This window comes from Syngnathus scovelli, chromosome 15 (genome assembly GCF_024217435.2).
Source record: "Syngnathus scovelli strain Florida chromosome 15, RoL_Ssco_1.2, whole genome shotgun sequence".
NCBI lineage: Eukaryota > Metazoa > Chordata > Actinopteri > Syngnathiformes > Syngnathidae > Syngnathus > Syngnathus scovelli.
Window position 1 is genome coordinate 8,373,138 of NC_090861.1, and position 25,713 is coordinate 8,398,850.

Sequence of the window (25,713 nt, forward strand, 5' to 3'; positions counted from 1 at the left end):
AAAAATTACATCAAAAACGAATAATTGTTACATTATTATTATTTCCACACACGCAAGAGGCGTTTTCGGGGCGGAGTCATTTCTATCTCGCGTGTTTCTATGTCGGAAGTTGGGGTCAGAGGGGAATGCACAAAAGTAACCCCGTTGAGTATCGTCATATCGCCCCACACTCTGATGTTCTCCGCCGGCAACTGTGACCTCACCACGATGTGAATTCACCACGGAAGCAAATATGTCTTCTGCAATTCATTAATTCATTGAAGTCTTCGCTCAACTGTTCAGGATTGCGTGCCGGTTTATCTCCACCGGTGAGTAGACGCTGAAAACGTGTTTAGCGAGCAGCTTAAACGGACGATCCATCACCGTCCCGCAGATAGCGAAGACAAGACACCGGCTACTGCATCGATGAGCATTATAGTTGGCTCGCTAGCAAGCATTTTTGCTGAATTCGCTTTGGTGTTCATGCTAAAACGGCATCGTTAGCTATCATTAGCTACTACATGACAGTTGATAGTTGCATGACAACTTGTCTAAGAAGCTCCCTCTTTATTGGGGAATTCTGTGTCGTTCTACTCAGTCGTGTTAATTCTCTCATCCGCTCAAACTGTGTTTGATCGCAGTACTCTGGTTGTTTTTCTGGTCCTTCCTGCAGCTTTGTGTTGCAGGTGGGTATTTAGTATCATCACGATGGTCCATTTGTCTAAGATGCTGGGGTGACGAACGTGTCCACGTGATTGATGATCATAGACATCTTGTTTCGCGTTACCCTTAATGGATTTATGATCAAAAGAATAGCTACTTTGTGACTGCTTTTGTCTTTGTGGTCTAAAGCTGCATGTATATGCAATATTTATACTAAATGTGCGCATGCTTCTACGAAATATCCTACATGTATAATCTCCCCAAAGATCAAACTATCCAAGTTTACACAATGTCTTAAGAAGTTGTCCACAAGCTTGGATTTGTGTTCAGACTGTCCATGTCTGGATTACGGTGTTGCAATAGCTATTGCATGATCATTCTGCTATCTTGTTAATCAAGTCAATTTTGCAACAAGTCAAACAGCATCACACGCCAACTGACTGTGTACTGATGTTCAGATTCTTGGCCGCCATTGATAACTTGTGTGGTCATTTTTCTTCCTTGTCCAGTGGTTGCAGCCTGTGTGTGTCACCCAGCCATGGCAAAACAGGAACATCCTGCCAAGAAGCACCCATCTATGGCAGCGGTACACCCCCATTTTATCGTGGGATCGGTGTCCGAGGAGAATTCAGAAGATGAAATCCAAGGGAAGCCGGATGTGCAGCTGGAGGAGAAGGAGGGTCGTTCTTTGTCACCCTCATCCGGGAGCTCGGATAGTACCAATGACATGAGCTTTGAACACATTGATGGCTCCCTGCACAACAATTTAAGGTTAGAAACCAGACCTGATGATAAAGTGTTTTTTTTTAAACTTCCATTTCATTTTTGCAGTACAGTCTTGTTAGATCAAACTTTTTTTGTGTGGTACACTATTGTCTTTTGCAAAAATTGTTAGATCAAACTTTTTTTTTTTTTTAAAGTGGTCATTAAAAATCTATTGAGACCGACAAATTCATTCTGCACTCTAGTAAGAGTACCAAACCTCTACCTTACCTTCCAATGTAACACTTGTGTCACACTTAGGGAGTCATCCGGAGTTTCACGCCTATGGTTTACCCATTTTACAGCATGTGTGAAAAATTTGCTTTCATTGGCTACTCTCTGCTGAAAAGAGTGCCTCTTATGTCTCCCTGGTTTGAGTGGTTTGACCGGAAAGTGCTGGAATTTAGATTGAGGAATACATATTCCTGAATGCCCCATCTGTGGTCCTCTTCAGTTTGCTGATGCAACCTTGTAGCTTCAGATAGCAGTTTTGGTGTTATGAGTCATTTAGTGGTTTGACTTTCAAAATAAGATTTTACATCTGGCTTGGAATAATCAGTTTTGTTTTCTGGCATAAGTTTTAAAAGGATTCAAAAGGATTAGTTTTTTGCCCTATTACAATATTTATAATATTGCGCTCTGGATTTTAATTGAAGGAAACAGAAGTGTGTTGTTTTTTTCACTTTCCTAATAACGTCGAGAGTGGAGGTTGTTCACGCAATCACAATCACGCAAAAACATCAGGCCACAAAAACCAGCCAGCCAAACGGGCTCAGGCACCGGCACACCCTGCAGCTCAGTGTAACGTCCCTCCCCTCTGCACAAACCCCCAGTTGGGTGGAGCTTGAGTCAAAAAAAGCTAGCCAAGTCTAGCTTTTTCTAATATACGATGAAATCCAACCTTTTTTCACTCTTTTCCTTCAATGTTGAATAGATTTCTATTTTGTGAAGTTCTTTCCACAAAAGTGGAATGTGTCACTGAAGTGCTGCTCAGTTTGTAACTACCAAATGAACTAACTATTACAAGTATGTATTATAATTATAAGGTGTAGTGGGTGTTGAGCACTGTGTTCAATGTTGCGAAGCAAACACCAGCGTTGACTTGAGAGTCTTCTGTAATCCAAAGCTCCTGCATCCATAACCATGTGATGATTGACATTGTTGATAACCAGAGGCTAACATTATAAAGCTGCTCAAGAATTTTTTTTGAAAATGAGCACCTAGTAGGTTACTTGTTCTTCTGTACATTTTATGCACAGAATGGTGACATTGATAAATGTTTCTACTTCTGTTAACAGGCCGAGTATGTCTGGGCTGCACTTGATGAAGCAAAATCGCGACCGCCGAAGAATTGACCTGCAGAGGGACTTCACTGTGGCATCTCCTGCTGAGTTTGTCACACGTTTTGGTGGCAACAAGGTCATTGAGAAGGTAAGTGTCTTGCTGTCATGCTCAATGTGCCAGCTGCAAAAAAAAAAAAAAAAATGTTAGTCTCTGTCATTAGCACAGACTATGATGCAGAACTATAACAATCATATTTGTGCTTTCCCAGGTGCTTATTGCCAATAATGGCATTGCCGCAGTCAAGTGCATGCGCTCGATCCGCCGCTGGGCTTACGAGATGTTTCGGAACGAACGGGCAATTCGATTTGTGGTGATGGTGACCCCGGAGGACCTGAAGGCCAACGCTGGTGAGGATTGGCAACACTATCCTGAAACGTATCATTTAATCGAAAATTAATACGTTGTCAGATAGCACAGCAAAACATCGGGCGCTCCAAATTCAATATCCTCCTAATTTCATCTGGAGAGAACAACAAACTTTATTGGGCCAATATTTTGTTCTTTGAGTCTATCAATGCAAAAATGACAACAGTTCATCAGACTTTGTTAAAATTGAAGGACAATCATTTTTTAAGGTACACAAAGCATGAATGTTTGACTCCATTTAAAATTAAGCTTAGTTGAACTTTAGCTCGTAACGCATACGTGACACATGGTAACATTTAATACTTCTCTGGTTTGTTTTTTCCCATCAGAGTACATAAAAATAGCAGATCATTACGTGCCTGTGCCAGGGGGGACTAATAACAACAACTATGCCAATGTGGAGCTCATTTTGGACATAGCAAAACGAATACCTGTGCAGGTACCCCCACGCAATTTTCACACCTTTCTTTTGCATTGTAATCCCTAAGGTGGCTAATTTCTACACGTTGTCTTTCAGGCTGTGTGGGCTGGATGGGGTCATGCCTCAGAGAACCCCAAACTGCCAGAGCTGCTCCATAAGAACGGCATTGCTTTTATGGGTAAGAGAAGTTTTTCCTGACATAAAGTTTAAGCTTTGGGGCTTGAAATAATGCAGACTGCCCGCTCCCTCCTCAGGCCCGCCCAGTCAGGCAATGTGGGCACTAGGTGATAAGATTGCTTCCTCCATCGTGGCTCAGACAGCTGGCATCCCCACTTTGCCATGGAGTGGAGCAGGTAGGATTGCTGCCAGGATGTCACTTGTGAAGATCCTTTTTATGTCTACATCTCCTCAGACTCAGAAATAATGGAGAAGACCGATGCACACACTTTCAATTTTTAAGAAAATGCACTGAGATGTTTTTGCTGTTTCTTTCTCCCAGGCCTGACAGTGGAATGGTCCGAAGGCAATCCAAAGAAACCAAATATCAGCGTTCCTCATGACTTGTATGAACTCGGTTGCATCCAGGATGTAGACAACGGCTTGGAAGTAAGTGCATTGTCAAAGTGAGCATTCAGATCCTCCAATGTCACGTGCTGCATTGGGCTGTGAAAAACTGCACGTATGTGACAAAGTTGTCTGTGTCCACCAACAGGCTGCTGAAAAGATCGGCTACCCTGTTATGGTGAAGGCCTCAGAAGGAGGGGGAGGTAAAGGCATCCGTAAAGTCAATTGCGCGGATGATTTCCCAAACCTATACAGACAAGTATGTCGAAATGAACCACCAAGATTAAATTAATGATTTAATTGTTGAAATTTATATATTAAAGGGTTTTTTTTTTTTTTTTTTTGGCTTCCAGGTCCAGGCAGAAGTTCCAGGTTCCCCTGTGTTCGTCATGCAGCTCGCTAAACATGCCCGCCACTTGGAGGTTCAGATCTTGGCAGACCAATACGGCAATGCCATTTCCTTGTTCGGCAGAGATTGTTCAGTTCAGCGTCGACATCAGAAAATTATAGAGGAGGCGCCTGCTACCATTGCAACATCGGATGTCTTTGAGGATATGGAAAGGGTAAATATACATATTGAGATTGCAGTACTTTCTCCTACCTATAGAAAACGGATGATGTCATCACATTTAATGTGTTCTGTATCCAGTGTGCTGTCAAGCTGGCAAAGATGGTGGGCTATGTGAGTGCGGGCACAGTGGAATACCTCTACAGCCAAGATGGCAGCTTCTACTTCCTGGAGCTCAACCCTCGTCTGCAGGTTGAACACCCCTGCACTGAGATGGTAGCTGATGTCAACTTACCCGCTGCCCAGCTGCAAGTGAGTTTTGAATACAGTTGGGCTGGTCGGGGGTGGGAGACAAGCTGTATACCACACCTATTATGTCTGACTTTTGAATAGCAGACTGTATTTGTGCTTGATTGCATCCAATAGTCTGTTAGACGAGGGCCTTGTCTCCATGGCAACTAACTGCCCAAGTGAGCCTTCAGTGTTGCCGATGTAGTGGTTGAAGCGGCAATTGGTCACATGGCGTGCAACCGCTGTGTTCAGAATTGTGCTTGTATTTAGGTCAGCGGCAGTCAAGCTGAAGGGCAGCGTTGTGGGGGAAACTGCTACTTTTGAGCTGATGGGACGTCACTATTGAGAGTGACATGCCTGTACGATTTGCTGGCAAACTGAGTGCTCAGTATCTTTTTGCTAGATGGTGTATTTCAGTTGATTGAGAGATTAAAATCATAGTTCCAGAATATTCCTATCTCCAGTTTTGTTTGCACGATAGAGATCATGAGCATCAGTCACTTAAAACGCCTACGTTCAATTGGTGCCACTGGAACTACAAGCACAATAATAAACGTATTGATAAATGAATACCCATCTGTGAATCCAGATAACTTTGGGCTCTTTTTATAGATTGCAATGGGCATCCCTCTTCACCGAATCAAAGACATCAGGATGCTTTATGGGACGCAGCCCTGGGGTGACTCTCCCATCGACTTTGAGAGTCTGTCGACAGTTGCCTCCCCACGAGGACATGTCATCGCAGCTCGTATCACCAGTGAAAATCCAGATGAGGTATGCTTAGTGCTCCTCATAGTTCTGGATGTTTGTTTTGATCAAATTTTGTCTCTTTCCAGGGTTTCAAGCCAAGCTCAGGAACAGTACAAGAGCTGAACTTTCGCAGCAATAAGAACGTGTGGGGCTACTTCAGTGTTGCAGCTGCTGGTGGACTGCATGAGTTTGCAGACTCCCAATTTGGACACTGTTTTTCTTGGGGAGAGAATCGTGAAGAAGCCATCTCGTGAGTGTGTTTTACATTGTTACCGGATTTATGAAATCCTTTATTATCTGCTTGCTTTGATGTTAACATTTTGGGAAATGTGTGATTTCCTAGTAACATGGTGGTAGCTTTGAAAGAGCTGTCTATCCGAGGAGACTTTAGGACTACTGTGGAATACCTCATAAAGCTGCTGGAAACAGAAACCTTTCAGCGCAACACCATCGACACGGGCTGGCTGGATAGGCTGATCTCTGAGAAAATGCAGGTGGGCAGTTGCTATCAAAGGTAGTCCCCAAATGATTATTAGTGGCCCCAAAATTCTGAACAACCAAATAATGTACCGTGACGTTATAAAATGATTTGTTCCATTCAGGCTGAGCGTCCTGACACGATGCTGGGACTTGTGAGTGGAGCTCTTCATGTGGCAGATGTTACTCTGAGGAACAGCGTGTCCATTTTCTTGCATTCTCTGGAGAGGTAAGCATGTCCTTGATACGTTCGTATACTGTCTTGAGCACTACGGACGATGTTCCGAGTGCAATGCTGAAGAGAAACTGCTCATAGGTTCCGTAAATTGTGCCTCCAGGGGTCAGGTGCTGCCAGCACACACACTTCTCAACACGGTGGATGTGGAGTTGATCTATGAATGTGTCAAGTACATCCTGACTGTGACTCGCCAATCTCCCAATTCGTATGTGCTAATCATGAACCACTCCACCGTCGAAGTGGATGTCCATCGGCTAAGCGATGGAGGTTTGTTGCTGTCCTATGATGGCAGCAGCTACACTACCTACATGAAGGAAGAGGTAGACAGGTAAAAAAGAAAATCTATTTGATATTTGGTACTACCAAGACAAGCTTAATTTGCTGATGATCGCAACTGGTTATCTCCTCCAAAGGTATCGCATCACCATAGGCAACAAGACCTGTGTTTTCGAAAAGGAGAACGACCCATCGCTGTTGCGATCTCCTTCGGCAGGAAAACTCATCCAGTACACAGTTGAGGACGGTGGTCATGTTTTTGCTGGCCAGTGTTATGCTGAAATAGAGGTACGTCATCTTTTTTGCATTCCAGACTTTACGCATTATGCGTGTCGGTTGAGTCGATTGTCTTGATTGCAATTGCAGGTGATGAAGATGGTCATGACCCTCACAGCTGTTGAGTCCGGTTGTATTCACTATGTGAAGAGGGCCGGAGCATCGCTGGATCCTGGTTGCGTCATCGCCAAACTTCAGCTCGATGACCCCACCCGGGTCCAACAGGTGATGTCAAGTAGCAATTTCTGCTCGCCTCATTGATCGTATTCCTGTTTAAATGCGCATTTTTCTACTTTGCAGTGCTTTTATTCGCTTTCAGTTCATCTATATGCATGAGTGCTGTAAAAACTTGCTGAACCAGGGAAGCGAATTTGGCTGCATGTTTCCAAATATTTGTTTGTTTCTGCAGGCCGACCTGCATACAGGTACTTTGCCCTCGACCCAGGCCGTTGCTCTGCGAGGGGAGAAGCTGCATAGAGTTTTCCACAACACACTGGATCACCTTGTTCATGTCATGAATGGCTACTGTCTCCCTGAGCCATTCTTTAGCGCCAAGGTGAAATCTCAAAACAAACATAAAAAAAAAGAAAAGAAAAGCAGGCTGTTTCTTGAGCACGCTAACTTTTGTATTCCCAGTTAAAAGAGTGGGTCGAAAGGCTGATGAAAACCATGCGTGACCCCTCGTTGCCGCTGCTGGAGCTTCAAGACATTATGACCAGCGTTTCAGGTCGCATCCCCCCTGCTGTGGAGAAAGCCATCAAGAAGGAGATGGCGCAGTATGCCAGCAACATCACCTCAGTGCTCTGCCAGTTCCCCAGTCAGCAGGTGGTCCACACCACACATGCCAACACACACAATGTTGAACCACTGCAGAATTGTCGTGATAAATCACAAAAATATTTACCATTTTGCCAATCATGTGCATGTATGTTCTTTGTTATACAGTAGTAAAAAAAAAATGCTTTATATTGTATGTACCTATAAATGCCACAAGGTGACAGAAAAGCACTACATTTATTTAACTGGGACTCATCAACTCATGATGAAAAATGAGGTCAATAGATTTCTAAAATAGGTGCTAGTGGGGCTACATGCTAATATTGAATGTTTACCTACTTCACAGATTGCAAACATCCTGGACAGTCATGCTGCAACTCTTAACAAGAAGTCCGAAAGAGAAGTCTTCTTTATGAACACGCAAAGCATTGTTCAGCTGGTGCAAAAGTGAGCGCCTTAGTCTCTACTTTCCAACACTCGCCTGCAACTACAATACATCAAACAGACTGACGTCTTGTATTAAAAAAGTTTGACTACTATAAGATATTAGTTAGCTACATATTACAATTCGCCCCATCTATCCATACCTGTCGATGATGTTGATTTTTGCCACAGATATCGGAGTGGAATCCGAGGTTACATGAAGGCAGTGGTGATCGACTTGCTCCGACAATACCTGAAAGTAGAAATTCAGTTTCAGAATGGTGAGAAATTGTCGTAACACACCATGGGCTGATGTAATGCTACTTTTCTCCGTTGGGTGTCACTCTTTCTCAATGAATAACAGCGTGCCTCCAGTTTCAGTGTTGTGTGGTCCCAATATGTTTGCTTGTTTGATAGGACACAATGACAAGTGTGTGTTTGCTTGTTTGATAGGACACTATGACAAGTGTGTGTTTGCCCTGCGTGAAGAAAACAAAGGTGACATGGCAAATGTGCTCAACTACATCTTCTCCCATGCCCAAGTCACCAAAAAGAACCTGCTGGTTACAATGTTGATTGTAAGTATAATTTTTTTACCCCCCCAAGCTCTGATGTATTTATTAAAATAGCTTTTTATAATAATTGCACTGCATGCAGACACTTGGTAATGTGTTTTTATTCTCTGGAAGCAGTAACACTGTGTATCCTCTCCTCAGGACCAGTTGTGTGGCCGTGATCCGACACTGACAGAAGAACTGATGGCGATGTTGACGGAATTCACCCAACTCAGCAAGACAACAAACGCAAAGGTGGCACTTCGTGCACGGCAGGTTGGTTGTTCAGTTCAAAAATGTTTGGGTGTATTTTGTAGTATTGTGTGCCATAAAAATATATATCCTGAAAGAAAGGCTAATGTCTTCTAACAAATCAGTCGGGGTGTACTCATTTATGTTGCGCGCTGTATGAACATATAAAAGACAATGTCTGAAGATAATAAAATTCAATGAGGTATGAAATCCTTAATAATATCATTCTCTGCAGGTGTTGATAGCATCTCACCTCCCCTCTTATGAGCTCCGTCACAACCAAGTGGAGTCCATCTTCCTCTCTGCCATTGACATGTACGGCCACCAATTCTGTATTGAGAACCTCCAGGTAGGCAAGAGCAACCTGCACATGTGATCGACTTTGCAAGTGTTTCTGACCGCACATTGATCTTCCAGAAACTGATCCTTTCCGAAACATCCATCTTCGATGTTTTACCCAACTTTTTCTACCACAGTAATCAGGTTGTCCGAATGGCCGCCCTTGAGGTTAGATCCTTAGTTCTCTTTGCCCTCATTTATTTTGAATGCTCACAAATGTATAATAATGCACCTTCGTCTCCGACCCACCGCAGGTGTATGTGCGCCGAGCGTACATCGCTTATGAGCTCAACAGCGTGCAGCATCGCCAGTTGAAGGACAACACGTGTATAGTTGAGTTCCAGTTCATGCTCCCAAGCTCACACCCAAACAGGTATCACTCATGCCCAAAGGCTAACATTTTTTTGACTCACTTTGCCTCCTGCTCTCCTCTGCAGGATGCATCTTTCTATTATGTTCATATTTCCGTGGTGGGTTGCTTGACCCAGCTGTGCCCCATTGTGTAAATGCTCCTTTATTTGCTAAGTAGATAGAATGCAAGACCTGACTGATTGGTTGAAAACGTGTGTGTGCAGGCAATCAAAGCTCTCCCGCCTGCAGTACCTCGTGTTAGCTCGTCATCCTAGGGGGCACTGTTGCCATAAATAAATGGACACATTTGAGGATTGTTCTTGTGAACATGCTTGTAGCTCAGAGTCATGGCGTTTCTGTAGCATTTGTGATCCCAGTGCGTGATTGTGTTGCGGGTGTTTGAGAGTTTGCTCCTGCTGCGCATGACTCGTATGCTGGCTTCAAGTCCGAAAGTTAACTGAAGAAAGCTGTTGAAATGCGCATGACAAGCACAATTTTAGGGACACCTGCACTCTTGAATGAAACGGTGGCTTACTTACTGCCGTTGCGAGGAAATGTGTATCCTGCATGTTTATGTGTACTACATGTTTGTGTCATGATTGTGAAATAACCGTCCTGTTTTGCTTGTTTCTAAAAACCAGCATGAAGTGCTCTTCTGCCTTAGTTGAGAACAGAGCTTAACAAAAGGCAGTCTAAATGTCTCATGATGCATGTTGTACAGGGAGCAGTCAAGAAGTAAAATGTGTGCTCAACCTTTTGACTCCTGGTTGCATTCGTTTAGCTATTGACTAGTGCATAGTAAAGCGTTGCCGAGATGAACACAGTGCTGCAACTTGACTGACTTCCTGTCCCGATGCCTGCCACTAACCCAATAGTAATCAATGTTGTTTGATTGCAGAGGGAACATCCCCACTCTAAACAGGTATTGTAAACATTCTTTTTATTGCGTAGACTACATGCATAGACTGGTTTAGACCAGTGTTTCCCAACCTTTTTTCATTCATGGCACACCTTTTCATTGGAAGAAATCTCGCGGCACACCGCCAACAAAAATCTGTTAAGCTCCTATATTAAAATCAGTTATATTACAACGAAACACGTAGAGTCCTATTCCTATATATGTATGAAGAGTCGAATAATTTAATAGAAATAAATACTAAATATTCTTTAAATTGTATTCCTTTTTTTAAATAAAAGTGACAGTTTTTTAAAAAGGTTTTAGACGGTGTAAGAAATAAACTATTTAAAGTGATTGTGATTAAAATAAAAGAATCAACGTGATTTTGTTTACTGTTTTAGACTAGGTCTATAAATATTGCAACAATAAGAACAAAGTCACTTTTAAAGACGCTCTGCTGTTCTGACAGCAGCTGAGTGGCTATCACAGTCGAGGAGGCTCGACTTGACTGCTTATTTTACGTATGTGAAAAATAACCAATCCAGGTTCTCCGGTTGAACTGCATTCTCTGATTTCCATCGGACCACAAACGCACCACAACCGTCATAGTGTCTGTCACTGTTAGCAAAAGCACACAGCAACACACACATAAACTGAACATGTGCCGATGCAATACAATCATATCGACACAATATGAAATCTCAAGATTCTCCGATTCTCCACACATGCACGATTAGCAAGTGGCTGACGAGGCCTTGCGCGAACTGACCAGTGGTTTGGCGATCCTGTTTACAATGCGCTCCGTAATTAATATTGGACAGTCCCACGGCACAGCTGAATGTCCCAGTGTGCCGCGGCACAGTGGTTGGGAAACACTGGTTTAGACGCATGGCCAGAGCACAAATTCACATTAAAAGTAATCTAGTTGTTAATGAAGCAGTTTGGTGCTCTTTAAGTTTCAAATAAACATGGTACTGGTGGAATAACTGGAGAAGTTCTCAGTGCAGGCTTGATTCATTTTATTAGCAACAGCATGGCCCTCAGCTCATAGCCTCTTTTTAATGTCTGCTTGTGAGTCCTTGTGTGTTTGTGTGTGTTATAGAGGTTTTGACTAACGAAGTCAATAATGTAACTGTCCTGCTAGGAAAAAGTCTGCTCCTTCAGTCCTGGACATTTTAAAAGGCAAAACGGTGTCAAATTTGGACCTTCCAGACAGGTTTGATGCAAAAGTAGTCTCAGTGGGTGTAACGTTAACATTACAGCTTATTTATGGGGTCCTACTGGTTTATTTGTATTTCCTTGTTGTGTGAGAATGTTTTGAATCTGAGCAGAGTGACATGACAAAATGAAACTTGGTGTCTTTGGCCATGCCACAGCCCTACTCCCAACTCTGCAAAATTAGCCCTCAAGATCTGTGCATTATGACTTTTCTCATTTTGGTCAATGCGGCTGAGGTCAAAGATCAACTGATCATGTCCTTTTTCAAATTTTCTTGACTTAATTTGGCCTTCTGGGGTTTTGATGTGTCAAAACAAGAACACGTATAATGCTGAATCTTATTTAATCTGAAAATAAGTGGTTCCAAATTTCACATTGTCATCACTCTATGGGTTATCAATGCTCGGTGCATTTCCTCCACTTATATACTTTATGGGGACATGGGAAATTTTATATGTATGTCCAATTTGACTAACAGATTGTCAAATATCTTTGATAGTGTGAACAGCTGCTTCAAATGTTCTTACTTCCCAGTTGTTGTTTGAGCTCTATTGAATGTAACAATCTTCATAGCATAAAAAAAGTGTGCGTTCAAAACTCTTACTCTTGGGATTCTCAATAGGTGGATAGAAAATGTCTTCATTTCACTCATCAAGGAGTGGATTCTCATTTGAATCGCTTTCACCTCAGGTCGTCATTCTCATCAAACCTGAACCACTATGGCATGGTGCATATGGCTAGCGTGAGCGATGTTTTGCTGGACACATCCTTTACGCCCCCCTGTCAAAGAATGGGCGCCATGGTCTCTTTTCATTCGTTCCAGGAGTTCACCAAGTTAGTGTGAACAATTTAAAATCATTTCAAAGGGAAATGTGAATGTGTTGGGTGATTAAAGCACGCTTGCCTGTTTTTAAGGAACATAGCAGATGTGTTGAGTTGCTTCACCGACTCTCCTCCCCCAAGCCCGACCTTTCCCGAGGGAGGCAATCCCGTCCTGTACGGTGAAGAGGACAACAAGGTGGCAAAAGCTTATTGTTCTTGTAGGCGGCTTTAACAACTACGTGCGGTGCAACTGAAAATGCTGACGTGCATTTTTTTGTTTTTTGGTGGTCCAGAGCACCCAAGATGAACCCATCCATATACTGAATGTGGCTATAAAAACCGACAGTGACATGGAAGATGATGGCCTGGCAGCCATGTTTCGGGAGTTCACTCTGTCAAAGGTTGGAAGTGGAACGATCACCAACAAGGCTTCTACTGGTCTAACTCATTCTATTTTTTCCTCCCAATCAATTTAAGAAATCTCTGCTGTTTGAACACGGAATCCGTCGCTTGACTTTCCTTGTGGCTCAGAAGGTAAGACTTGTTCTGTATTCCCGAATTTTCTCATTTTCTGTGTTTGTTTGCTTCACAATCTACCTCGCATGTCATCCTTTTAATTGTTATGGCTGCTATAATTGACCAAAAATGTGTGTGTGTGTACGTGTGTACGTGTGTACGTGTGTACGCGTGTACGCGTGTACGCGTGTATGTAACTAATATTCCCTAATGGTATTTGTGCACAGCATATTTTGTGTGTTGTTCTTCAAATAATTTGCATTGTAAATTCAGCCTTGTCTCTCCTTGTATCTCCTTTGCATGCCTTGCTTTCGCGACATTTATGATGACAGGATTTCAGGAAGCAAATCAACTATGAGGTGGACCAAAGGTTTCATGTAAGTAGAGGGAAAGGGGGATGGAGGGCAGCAAGAAATAAGACAAAAAGCGTGTTGCATAGAAAAACATACATGGCCGGTATACTGCACACTCTGTAGCCACAACGAGCAAATGTGAACGATTTCAATCAATGCAAAATAATTGTGTTTGATTGTTGCTGGTTCCTCTCTCTGATTCCGTACATTTCTACACTAGTGCAACCTATAATGATAATAACAATGCAGTGTCGGCTTAACTTTTTAAAGGCAAATACGACTTTTGTATTTAATGATTTAAAAAATGTCTAGCTGAATGCTACCATTCACATGTGCAGCACTTTTGGTCCAAATGCCAATAGTATTGTGATGATGGCAATAAGGAGGGCATTGCGGGAAGTATCCTGCCTTTTGGTCCTCTTGACAATGGGGTTTGATTCCCCCCCCCCCCCCCCCCCCCCCCCTTTTTCATGGGCCCTTATGCGTCCGAGAACTAATCATGCTCAGTGGTGTCAGTGCCATTACGTGCCCCCTCGTTAAACAGAGGGAATTCCTTTTTTTTTTTTTTTTTTTTTTTTTTTTTTTTTTTTTTTATGTTTAGCACTCCGTTTTCCTCCATTTACGATATTTTCGCTAGAATGTGTAATCAGTGTCAAATTGTGTTGGTGGAGATTTCAGTTTGTGTCCAATTGCGAGCCTGCTTTCATCCTGTAGCATGAGGAGAGAAAAGCGTCTCCAATCGGGCTGGCATTGTTGTGGAACACTTCATCTGATATCATTCACCAGGGCAAGCGGGCATTTAGAGGATCAAGAGTCTCTGAAAGAGTAACATGTTTTATTCATTTGCAAAAGCAATGTATACTTTACTACGCAGACTATTCTTATATGTACTTACCATCAGAATAAATTCAGTGAGGTACAAATAACTTCTTTAAGCTTCTTGTGATTGCATTGATAGGTTGCGCATACGTAAATACTGTTTTTATTTTGGGATGTTGTATGTTTTATTGTTATTCCTTTTTCATCTATTTTCTACACAGAGAGAATTCCCCAAATTTTTCACATTCCGTGCCAGAGATAAGGTAAGGCGTGTCTTGATTCTGAACCGTTAAAGTTTTCTGTTTTAAAACATGGTAATGGTAAAGCCAATGTTGCTACAAGGGGTGCTTAAGGACACTTTGGAATTAGGGATCAGAGAACCGGTTTAGCACCAACGCTTTACATTACCTTGACTATTTTTTTAGATTGATTGTTGAAACAACTTTTCACCCCCGGCTTCATTGGATTTCCTCCATTGTAGACATTTTGATGGCTCCTTCTCTCTCTTAGCCCTGATAGTTTGACTACAACGACACCGGCAAAACTCATTAAAGTAATGAACTCTTTAATTATGTCTCCCATTTAAGAGAAATGACACCCATTAGCGGCTCTCTGAGAATGAGATTGCCCACGATTTCATTTACTTAATACTGTGTGTAGCTCTTGGGCATCTTTCTACTTTTATTGGGAGATGGTGTTCTTGAAACTGCCATTGATATAATCTCGGTTAATAGCAGTTTTTCCTTGTGCTTGCCTTGTGAAAAAAAGGTCATACTTTTTCAAGCATGCATGTGTTGCTTTGTTGTTTATGATGACATGGTGCCTTTTTCTCAACAGTTTGTGGAAGATAGGATCTACCGGCACTTGGAGCCGGCTTTAGCCTTCCAGCTGGAGCTCAACCGAATGCGAAACTTTGCCCTAACGGCCATTCCTTGTGCCAACCACAAGATGCACCTCTATTTGGGTGCAGCGCGTGTAGAAGTGGGAGCGGAAGTTACGGACTACCGATTCTTTGTGCGAGCCATTATCCGACATTCTGATTTAGTCACAAAAGTAAGAAATGGAATTGAGTCCTTATTCTTGATCAGCTGTGCTCCTTGCTGATTCTTTTTTCTCCCTTTACCAGGAGGCCTCTTTTGAGTACCTTCACAATGAGGCTGAGCGTTTGCTACTTGAGGCCATGGATGAGCTTGAGGTCGCTTTTAACAACACAACTGTGCGTACGGACTGTAATCACATCTTCCTCAATTTTGTGCCCACAGTCATCATGGACCCTTCAAAGGTACAATATGTCAGACCATTGTAAAATGGACTACAGCGTAATCTTCCCCATTGTGCTTTGCTTACCATCAACCTTACCTAATATGCCTCCGTGAACAGATCGAGGAGTCTGTTCGGTCCATGGTCATGCGTTATGGCAGCCGGCTTTGGAAACTGCGTGTCTTGCAAGCTGAGCTGAAAATCAACATCCGCCTGACTCCGACAGGAAAGCAAATCCCCATTCGCTTGTTTCTCACAAATGAATCCGGCTACTATCTGGACATCAGCCTCTACAAAGAGGTCACCGACTCCCGAACGGGACAGGTGGGGCCCAAAGACCGCCAGGTGGGGCACTCATACATTTTCCATGTCACCCGCTTTGTGCTTCTGTTCCATTAGGTAGCTCTCATCTACTTTCAGGTTGCAATTTCATGGCCTCTTTGTTTGAGGTTTTTCAAACAGCAGAACATTTCTAGCTTTCAAATATTTGGATTCAGTGGTGCTATCTGAAAAATTATGATGAAGTTTAGTATTAATAACTTGCAGCAAATGAAGGCTTGACTTATGTCACTCTTGGTGAAATTTAATTTCATAATATAGGTTATGAAATGAGTGACCAAAATATTAAATTTCATAATGATATTCAAATTTTTGGAGATGCCCGTATGCGTCTCCATCAGATGATCAGGTAAGTTATACTTGATGCTTCCAGCCATTATTGCACCATTTTGTCATCACGCCCATCTACAGTGAAAGACCCCAGCTGTTGTTTTAACCCTCAACTTCTGAATGTGAGACGGATGTGCTAACTAAATGCACTGCCATGTTTTAATTCAAATCACAGCGGAATGTTTGTCACATGCTCTAGAAGATAAAACCTTTCTTGAGGTGTCTGCTTGGGACTTTTATTTGAATGTGAGCACACAATATCGTTCCATCACATCAAGTGGCTGCTGTGGGGATAAGAAGTGCCCATTGACGTCCAGTCATCATTGTCATTCAATCAGTCACCTGAATGCCAAGTTTGTCAAGAAAGACTGATGTATTTGTTATTACATTCCCTACTTTCTTTTGTGCAGATCATGTTCCAGGCATATGGAGACAAGCAGGGCCCTTTGCACGGCATGCTCATCAACACGCCATACGTCACCAAGGACCTGCTGCAGTCAAAGCGCTTTCAGGCACAGTCACTGGGCACTACCTATGTCTATGACTTTCCAGAAATGTTTAGACAGGTACAATATTTCAATTCATAAACTGGTTCAGAGCATGATTCATTACGTTGCAGTCAATGTTAATTGTTGCTTTTGATACAATCAATACATCTGACGGAACTCTTTATCCAGGCTCTGAAAAAGTTGTGGCACTCAAGCCAGGCGCATGCTTTCGTACCCAATTGCCCTCTTCCATCGGAGTTGCTCACCTTCACCGAGCTGGTGTTGGACGCCCAAGGTCAACTGGTGCAGATGAACCGGCTGCCAGGTGGCAATGAGGTTTGTTGTTATGTGTTAAGAAATGAACTTGCAGTACCCCATAGGTAAAGCTTGGCATATTTTTTTTTGTTTAAATGTTACCAAAATGTTTTGTAAACCTATTTAATTCCATATGGATCCATTTTATTTTTCATCTAGATCGGTATGGTGGCATGGCGAATGACCCTCCATACACCAGAATATCCAGCGGGACGCGAGATCATAGTCATTAGTAATGACATCACACACAAGATCGGCTCATTCGGACCTCAGGAGGATGTGCTGTTTCTGCGCGCCTCCGAGATGGCCCGAGAAAGCGGCATCCCTCGCATCTACATTGCGGCCAACAGCGGCGCCCGAATTGGCCTGGCTGAGGAAATCCGACACATGTTCCACGTGGCCTGGGAAGATCCAGCTGACCCATACAAGGTTTGTTGGTGTCCTACTTCAATTTTCAAGATCAAAACATCATCTGCATTTTGAAGTCAATATCAGTGACAGAGCTGTCACCGTATGGCCACTGCAGGGTTTCAAGTATCTCTACCTGACGCCTCAGGATTATAAGAAGGTCTCAGCCCTGAACTCTGTACATTGTGAACATGTGGAGGATGAGGGGGAATCCAGGTACATATAGATCACTCAAGTATGCATAGTGATTAAGATTAAAGCAAAAGTAGAAAGGGAGATTGTTGGCCGGTCATTCCCGAGAAGACCGATCCACATGATTTACTGTCATATAGGTATAAGATCACTGACATCATTGGAAAGGACGAAGGCTTGGGTGTGGAGAACCTGAAAGGGTCCGGCATGATTGCTGGAGAATCCTCTGCGGCTTATGAGGAGATCATCACTATGAACCTGGTAAGAGCACGTGTGTGCAAAACACACACTGCTTTTAACTGTCAACTTGGTGTCAAGAAGCCTTAACGTTGATTGTCTCGCTTAAAAGGTAACGTGTCGAGCCATTGGAATCGGAGCCTATCTTGTGAGACTTGGTCAGAGAACCATTCAGGTGGACAACTCGCACATTATTCTTACTGGGGCTGGAGCACTCAACAAGGTACAGCAAAAGCATTGTCCTAAAAATGTGTTCATTTTTTTATTCCATTATTTTGAGAGCACAGCAGGGAACTTTAATTGTTTAAAAATATAAATTACAGTACTATGCTATACATTACTGAGCTGTAAAGAATTTTACTGAAAGCTACAGTGGATGTGGCATGTCAGATTTTTTTGTCCTTTTTTTTCGCCCTCTCCTTCTAATTTGTTATGTTCCACAAGGATACCCTCGCAAACCGGGACCCCCTACCGTCACTGTTAAATAATTGAAAGCGAACCATGAAGTTCTATTTGCTTTGCTGGAGGCTGCAATGCAGGACATCCGCATTATTTGTTTTCCATTAAAATGAATGTTTTGCTGAGACAGGTTTTCTGCTTGTTGTTGATTGGTGCGAGTGCTCGTGTTTGAGCCTGCACGCTTTACTACACCTCCTGTTTTTTCCTATTTTCGCCCCCGTTCAATCTACCTTGTCAGTGTAATAAGATGTCTCCATTTCAAATTAATTGACAGGCAGCAGCATGAGAAATCATGCAAATGGCAGGCTGATGGCGCACCGATTTGCCGAAGCCTCTGTTGTTTTTTTGACCAGCCCACTGTTAAGCTGTTTATGAGGAGACAGGTTGTTATTGAAGTGTTCACATCTCAGGCTAATAGCCAAATGCTCTCAGTTTAAGTAGATTGTATTTTTTGTAAGATTGTGAGCAAGACACCCCCCCCCCCCCCCCATTCTTCATGCGACTTCCTGGCTATTAACTGAAACTTAATTGAGAGCAGGGGCTGCCACCTCAAGATCATCATTTAATTAGCCTCTAGAAAGCTTCCATATTTTCATGGGCTTTGGATAGTAACTACTAGCACAAATACCCCAATGAGCTGTTCCATCGACTTGGCCTCTCTTTTCTCTCTCCTGACGATCTCCCTGCTTTCTCGCTCCTACATCCCCTTGCTGTCTCTGCGCAGCAGAATCTTAATGAAGCCGCGATGGCCGGAGGCTCAGAGGCTTTGTGTGTGTCAAGGTGACTGCGATGTTTCTTGGGGCCGCAGGCTTTCCTGACAGCTTTAGGAGAGCGCCCTAGATTTGTAGCCAGATACATAACCATTAATGGTAATAAAGAAAGTAAATGATGGCTGAAAAGGTGAAAGCCGAGGCTAGGGAGTGACCGCCTCTGATTTTTACTGAGCCTTGTCAGGGCCCTGCCACCTGTTCCTGTCTGCTTATGAAAATAGGGCGCGCTGAGGTGAAGACTTTACAGCTTTAGGTTGGTTCAGGGTCACTTTGCCGGGTAAAAGTAGTGTGGTTGATTCTATTGATAGTACTGTCCATGGGAAATTATTGCTATTTTATTAAGCGTGTTGCCATGGGCATACAGTATACACATAAAACTCAAAAAAGCAATGTAAAACTCCTGTTGTACAAAATAATAATAGTATATATTGTATAATGTTTGAATGACTGAGAACACATTGCTGTGTGTTATCTAAAGCTCCCCTGTGTGATTATTATAATACCCAGCTCCCATCCAAATCCTTCGAAAACCCTACATTGTAGTTTTAAAAGGCAAATCCGAAGAAGTACCGTGTGCTAAATCACGCTCATGTTTGTGTTGTGTGTCCGTCCGTCCGATGCCAGGTGCTGGGCAGAGAGGTTTATACATCCAATAACCAGCTCGGTGGAATCCAAATCATGCACAACAATGGTGTGACCCACAGCACTGTTTGTGATGACTTTGAGGGAGTCTTCACTCTCCTGCAGTGGCTCTCTTACATGCCCAAGGTAGGATCTAAATATTGCTCTTAAGTTCATTTCTATGGTGTGATACATTAAAAACCATTCATGAGTAATAGTCTTTTTTTTTTTTTTTTTCCCCAGTGCAAATTTAGTCCAGTCCCAATTTTGAGTGCCAAGGACCCCATAGATAGAACTGTTGCATTTGTGCCAACAAAAGCACCGTATGACCCTCGTTGGATGTTAGCTGGTCGTCCGAGCCAGAGTAAGTGCCCGTTGATAATTCGGTTCTATTTTGTCAACTGAATTTTTTGTTTTTGTGACTACATCTTGCGATGCTGTTCAGACAATATTTTTGGACATTATTTCAAATGGATTGATCAAGCAGCTCATAAATACATTTGAATACTTTATAGCTTTAAGTCCAAGTTTGCAGTACTACGTTGTGTTTAGGTGGGCTAATAAGTAGTGCCTTGGACACAGGTCATGATGATTTCTTTTTTATTACCTCAAGTAAATATAAAGATTTATCATGTCCAGCAAATGTGCCATGAGTTAGAAGTTGCAATTACTCATTTCAAGAGAGCCTCCGGGTAGCCACTAAAAAAGAAACAGTTAAGTCTGCTATCATGCTCCAAGAGACAAGATCAAGATAGCACCAAAATGGATGTGGCTGTGTTTCCCCACTGCAAGCTTGGACTGTGCAGCTCCTGTAACGGTGTAATTACAGCTCGAGAGCACAGAGATGTCGAAGGATTGCGCAGAAAGTGGTCCACGTTGGTGGTAGGAATGAGCGGCAAGTCTTAATTGATCAGTAACCTCATAGTGTATGGCGTGTTTCTCAGGTTTAGCAAGCAAAAAAAGAGCTTGGCAAGACTTTTGTAGCCAATCATCCATCATGTTTCCCGCCTGTTTTACGTTTCCCGCCACTCTATTAAGAAGGATCTTCTGAAATGAATTCCTGTTTACATTTCTTACAAGTCTTACTGTTTCTTTTAACCTCTGAATAACACTCACTTCATTTAATGTGTATGAAGATCCAAAAGGCTCTTGGCAGAGCGGCTTCTTTGACCATGGCTCCTTCATGGAGATAATGCAGCCATGGGCTCAGAGTGTGGTAGTTGGCAGAGCTCGGTAAGCCCCAAATAAACACATAACATAGTTGAGAATGGATTTCTTCTGTTGTAGTTAAATTTCCTCACTGCCAGTGCTTCATACTCTATTCCTGCAGACTGGGTGGAATACCTACTGGAGTGGTTGCTGTGGAAACTAGGTCAGTGGAGCTGTCAATCCCAGCTGATCCAGCTAATTTGGACTCAGAGGCCAAGGTGAGGCAGGTCACTCGCTGCGCATACTCAAGTATGAGCCAAGTGTTTCATTGTCTCGAGATGGAGTGATTGTGATCTTCCCATGTGTCTCTCTAGATCATCCAGCAGGCAGGACAGGTGTGGTTCCCAGATTCGGCCTTCAAAACAGCCCAAGCAATTAAGGACCTGAACAGAGAGGGGCTGCCTCTCTTTGTATTTGCCAACTGGAGGGGCTTTTCTGGAGGAATGAAAGGTGTGGGGGGAGAGCTTGTGTGGATGCTGATTTACAATTGATGATTTACAATTCTCTAATATGGCTTTGCTTCCTTCTTTTTTACCCAGACATGTATGACCAGGTGTTGAAGTTCGGTGCCTATATTGTGGATGGGCTACGGGAGTACAAGCAGCCCGTCCTGGTTTACATCCCACCCCAGGCCGAGCTGCGAGGAGGCTCCTGGGTGGTCATAGATCCCACCATTAACCCTCGTCACATGGAGATGTACGCCGACAAAGACAGCCGGTAAGACGATTGCAATTGAGGAAAGATTCATGTCTGCCTTAACACTTGTTCCACTGAAGCCATTGGTGTGCTCAGAGGTGGAGTGCTAGAGCCTGAGGGAACAGTGGAGATCAAGTTTAGGAGAAAGGACCTGGTCAAGACCATGAGACGAGTAGATCCCATCTACATGAGCTTGGCTGAAAGTCTGGGTCAGTCGTCATCTTCACTTCCAATCAATGTTCTTTAGTGGCCGCAGCCTACTTAATTTGTAGTCCTTCTCCCTCCAATTCCCTGTCAGTAAGGAGCAGGGGACTGGGAGGGGGGTCTGTGTACCTTCACCCTTCTTTATCTGTGGATGGTATCATCTTTGCTGCGCTCCCCTGAGAGACACGTCAATCACAGCTGCCTTGGATCAATTGTCAGCTCTCCTGCGTCCCTGGCGCAACCTATCGATTTAACTCACAGCTTGCAGGAACTGTGATCCAATGCTGCGTGCGTTTGCCGCTTTGGGAAAAGTGGTGCCGCGTTATTGAGGAGGGTTTGAGAGAAACAGATTGGAATTGACAGAAATCAGTCAGCAGCTCCAAGCTAAATAAAACGCTGTTAGTGCGGCTTAAGTCACTGCTGCATTTTACGTCCAGCAATTAAGACATTCGGTATTCGTTCCATCTACTTAAATTGTGATTTGTCTTCTAATTCTCAATATTTTTTGTCTCTCCAAAAGGCAATGACCGTCTTCACAGTGATGATTTTGTCTGCAGTTTTGATTACACGCACGCAATGTGTAAACTTAGCTGCTTAATAATAGAAGTAGAGCAAAGTTATTTCTGAGTGGTACAGGTCTTGAGTTTTAAGTTTCAATAGCGAGTCTTGCCAAGTTTTATCTCAGTGATTCAAGTCAGCCATTTTGATGACAGCAGTGTTTAGTGCATTTATATAGACTTTGTGTTAAAACTTCTCCTTCTCCCAAAAAGGAACCCCAGAGTTGAGCCCTCCTGACCGTAAAGAGCTGGAGACAAAACTTAAAGAGCGGGAAGAGTTTCTGTTGCCAATCTACCACCAGGTGGCTGTCCAGTTTGCAGACCTACACGACACGCCGGGCCGCATGCAGGAGAAGGGCGTCATCACGGTAGGTGCTTTGCTTCAAAGTCTTGAAAGACTGCTCTGTGAAAAGTCAACACAGTTTTGTCACAATCAATTGAGTTAAAAAGGTTTTGATGTTAGTTGGGCAGTCTTTGTTTTTATGTTGCATCAAATATCACATTAATTTTAACAACATGGTTCGTGACATTTAATGTCAACATGATTTAATTAGCAAGATGTTTGTCCTTTTTTCCTCTGGAAGGATATCCTGGAGTGGCAAACATCGCGGCAGTTCTTCTACTGGCGCCTGCGGCGCCTCCTCCTGGAAGAGACGGTAAAGAGAAAGATCCAAGCAGCCAACAGCGAGCTGACAGACGGACAAATCCAGGCAATGCTGCGCCGCTGGTTCGTTGAGGCAGAAGGTGCTGTCAAGGTAACACAGCCATACACAATTTTACTATGATATGGTTATGTTTGTGTTTCAAAATATGATCTCCCGTTTTATTTGAAATCTAATCATTTGTACTACATAGAAATGCGTTGTCCACAAAAATAGTGATTTAAATAAAGATACAAAAGAACCACAGTTACTTCAGGCCCAGTCTTTGCCTCAGAGGACCGGCAGGCAGAATCTGTCAGGAGCCATGTTTCCTGCAAAGTGGCATTCTTGTCTGCGAGAACGCTAACCCCATCAGAACTCAGTGTCTTAAGCCACAATTAATCACAGCCCTGGCACGTGCTGATAGGAGAGCAACACGCTGTCTCTTAATTAAAAGCAAACAGATTAAAAATGATTAATAAGGGCATTAAATGTTCTTGCGGACCTCAAGCGGGGCTATTCATATAAAGGCAAGGGCCTATTAAACCCCTCCACCCTCAAGTCTTTAAGCCCCTCCAGCCCGGCTTTGTTTGGGATCAGAGATGCCGGTACTCATGAATACTAATATTGCTATCGGGCCCAAATCAACGAGACGTCATGCGTCTACTCTGAGCTGGTCCACTTCTTTTGTTTGTTTTAGTATTGATTTGTGCACACTCAACCAGTCCAATTTTGTCAGACTTGTATTTAGTCATAATGGCCACACTGGTTAAACATGACAATGACATCACGCAGGCCTATCTGTGGGATAACAACGAAGAGGTGGTGGCTTGGCTTGAGAGGCAACTGGCTGAAGACGACGGAGCCAGGTCCGTCATCGACGAGAACATCAAGTACATTCGTCGTGATCACATCCTCAAGCAGATTCGCAGGTTCACCCCTTTTGAGATTTGCTTTGCTTCCATAGATACCAATCAAGTGGAGTTTTTTTTCCACATGCACTTGATTTACCAAGGTTTTTTTTTTTTTTTGGTTGGTCTTATGCTTCCAGCTTTGTTCAAGCTAACCCAGAGGTGGCAATGGATTCCATCGTGCACATGACCCAGCACATCTCACCCACACAGAGAGCTGAGGTGGTGCGCATCTTGTCCACTATGGAGAACTCTGCTTCCTCCTAGGGTCCACAGCCGTCCAGCCCGTCTCTGGGCTGGCAAGGAGGAAGGTTGGAAGGAGCTGACGTGAGCAGCCATCAGGGGAACCTATGTATCGTTGGCAATGATTCTAACGACCCACTAATACTACTTGGTGACCAATTTGATCTGTTGTGAGCTGTAAACTAATAATGTGGATTTTTTTTTTTGCCAATGTATACTGCTTTTAGACAATATAGTCATAGTTAAATATTTTGACGACAACGCCAGCAGCCTTGGCAAGAAAGGTGTCTCATAAACTACCAACCAGGGTGCACTTAGTTACTGAGCAGAAAAATAGCAGGGACGTTCTAACCCATTTGGACAGAAGAGCACAGCAGGGAGCAAAAGGAGCCCTTTTAGACGCTGACTGCTTCCCAGTTCTCCTGCGGTGAACACAAAACTACAGCTGTCCCTTCTGTTCTGACTTGACGCTGCTCCACATGCACTTTACACTGCGTCGCTGTTCACATTGCATACAGAACTAAACCCGTTCTTGCTGTAAATGTAGTATCCATGTCATCAGGTTCACTGTTACACATGTTAAATTCAATGGGGTAATGGTACAACACACAGAGATGATACAAAATAAATGTGAGAAAAGGAACATTTTGTTGCTCTTCAAAACAATCATTGAAAATAGCATCATTATCATTCAATTGTCTTTGTAATAGAAAATATTTTTAATACATGATGAGATCACCTCTGTTCAGTGATTCATGTAGTGTAAGCGAATGTCAAACTGTAATCTGTGTTAACTGTTTATTTATACTATTTTGTACTAAATGTTGCTTATTTGTAACAACAGTTTATTCTTATTTGCATATTTCCCTGCTGGTGATTTGGTTTAAAAAAAAAAAAATCTATTGAGTGACAAGGGGTAAAGAACGCTGGTTTGTTAAAGTTGGCGCTTGACATCACTGCCTCGTTATTTCATTGTACAATGTGAAAACAGCTTTGTGCTCATTGCTGTGCCTTTTTTTTCCTGACCTACATTGACTTGCCAGCCATTTTTTTTTAACACACTAGTTGTAACCTTGAAAAATAAAGGTGAAATAATGACATGTTAGCAATCTAAATAAAGATTTGACCCATTCAATTTTTGGCCATGTCTTTAACAAAAGGTCTGAAAATGTGTACTACTTTGAATGTATCCGGTTGTTATATACTGTAAATGCACATGATGATTTCCAGGACAGATACAGAAATGAAAGTAGTTCAAATTGGAGCAGTCAAAACAGGGACTATTACACTGGGGAGACATTTTATGATTATTCCAAAAAGATACTCTTCGCATTCCTTAACCCAAAGACGATTAAAGTGTCTTTTTTTTTTCCCACCGCCTTTGCCTTTTAAACTTCAACAGTCTTAAGAAGGATGAAACAGATCAAACAAATACTGAGGGAGCTATCACATCCTTTTATTTATTTAATTTTGTCTTATTTCGTTTGTATCGTCCCCTCGGCTCTGTCAACTTTGTTATCGTCCCACCAACAAATATGTAAGACAAATTGAGTTGCATGTGCCCAATACCCACAACAATTACGAGCAGTCCAAAAT

General features: G+C 42.9%; 1 protein-coding gene across 13 annotated transcripts; it reads left to right on the forward strand.

Annotated features, from left to right (window-relative positions):
* The first annotated feature begins 95 nt into the window (after window positions 1-95).
* acaca (acetyl-CoA carboxylase alpha) lies at window positions 96-25,252 on the forward strand. 13 transcript variants are annotated; one of them, XM_049741743.1, is made up of 56 exons: window positions 100-308; window positions 1,152-1,413; window positions 2,703-2,835; window positions 2,957-3,095; window positions 3,444-3,553; window positions 3,632-3,713; window positions 3,790-3,888; window positions 4,035-4,141; window positions 4,248-4,358; window positions 4,453-4,662; window positions 4,749-4,919; window positions 5,511-5,672; window positions 5,735-5,898; window positions 5,992-6,142; window positions 6,251-6,354; window positions 6,464-6,691; window positions 6,777-6,927; window positions 7,006-7,140; window positions 7,325-7,471; window positions 7,552-7,740; window positions 8,039-8,139; window positions 8,308-8,396; window positions 8,569-8,693; window positions 8,832-8,945; window positions 9,157-9,270; window positions 9,339-9,428; window positions 9,515-9,633; window positions 10,510-10,533; window positions 11,654-11,725; window positions 12,418-12,561; window positions 12,643-12,745; window positions 12,843-12,950; window positions 13,027-13,083; window positions 13,398-13,442; window positions 14,133-14,243; window positions 14,459-14,500; window positions 15,075-15,290; window positions 15,364-15,519; window positions 15,618-15,842; window positions 16,577-16,732; window positions 16,844-16,990; window positions 17,129-17,398; window positions 17,496-17,593; window positions 17,710-17,830; window positions 17,919-18,029; window positions 19,660-19,803; window positions 19,900-20,020; window positions 20,793-20,889; window positions 20,987-21,083; window positions 21,180-21,315; window positions 21,405-21,582; window positions 21,658-21,770; window positions 22,536-22,690; window positions 22,907-23,077; window positions 23,759-23,895; window positions 24,015-25,252. In XM_049741743.1, exons 2-56 carry the CDS (start codon window positions 1,181-1,183, stop codon window positions 24,139-24,141), a joined length of 7,260 nt encoding a protein of 2,419 aa, XP_049597700.1. In that variant the 5' UTR covers window positions 100-308; window positions 1,152-1,180; the 3' UTR covers window positions 24,142-25,252. The 13 variants fall into 13 exon arrangements, with proteins under 13 accessions (XP_068509222.1, XP_049597700.1, XP_049597701.1 ...); XM_049741744.1 differs by having other exon boundaries at window positions 15,618-15,821; XM_049741748.2 differs by lacking the exon at window positions 14,133-14,243.
* The last annotated feature ends 461 nt before the right edge of the window (window positions 25,253-25,713 follow it).

Coding starts and splice junctions, on each gene's coding strand:
- acaca (XM_049741743.1), top strand. CDS start 1,181: ATGGCAAAACAGGAACATCCTGCCAAGAAGCACCCATCTATGGCAGCG. Junction 17,399..17,495: donor ATCCAGCTGACCCATACAAG/GTTTGTTGGTGT, acceptor TGGCCACTGCAG/GGTTTCAAGTATCTCTACCT. Junction 21,583..21,657: donor TACGCCGACAAAGACAGCCG/GTAAGACGATTG, acceptor TGGTGTGCTCAG/AGGTGGAGTGCTAGAGCCTG.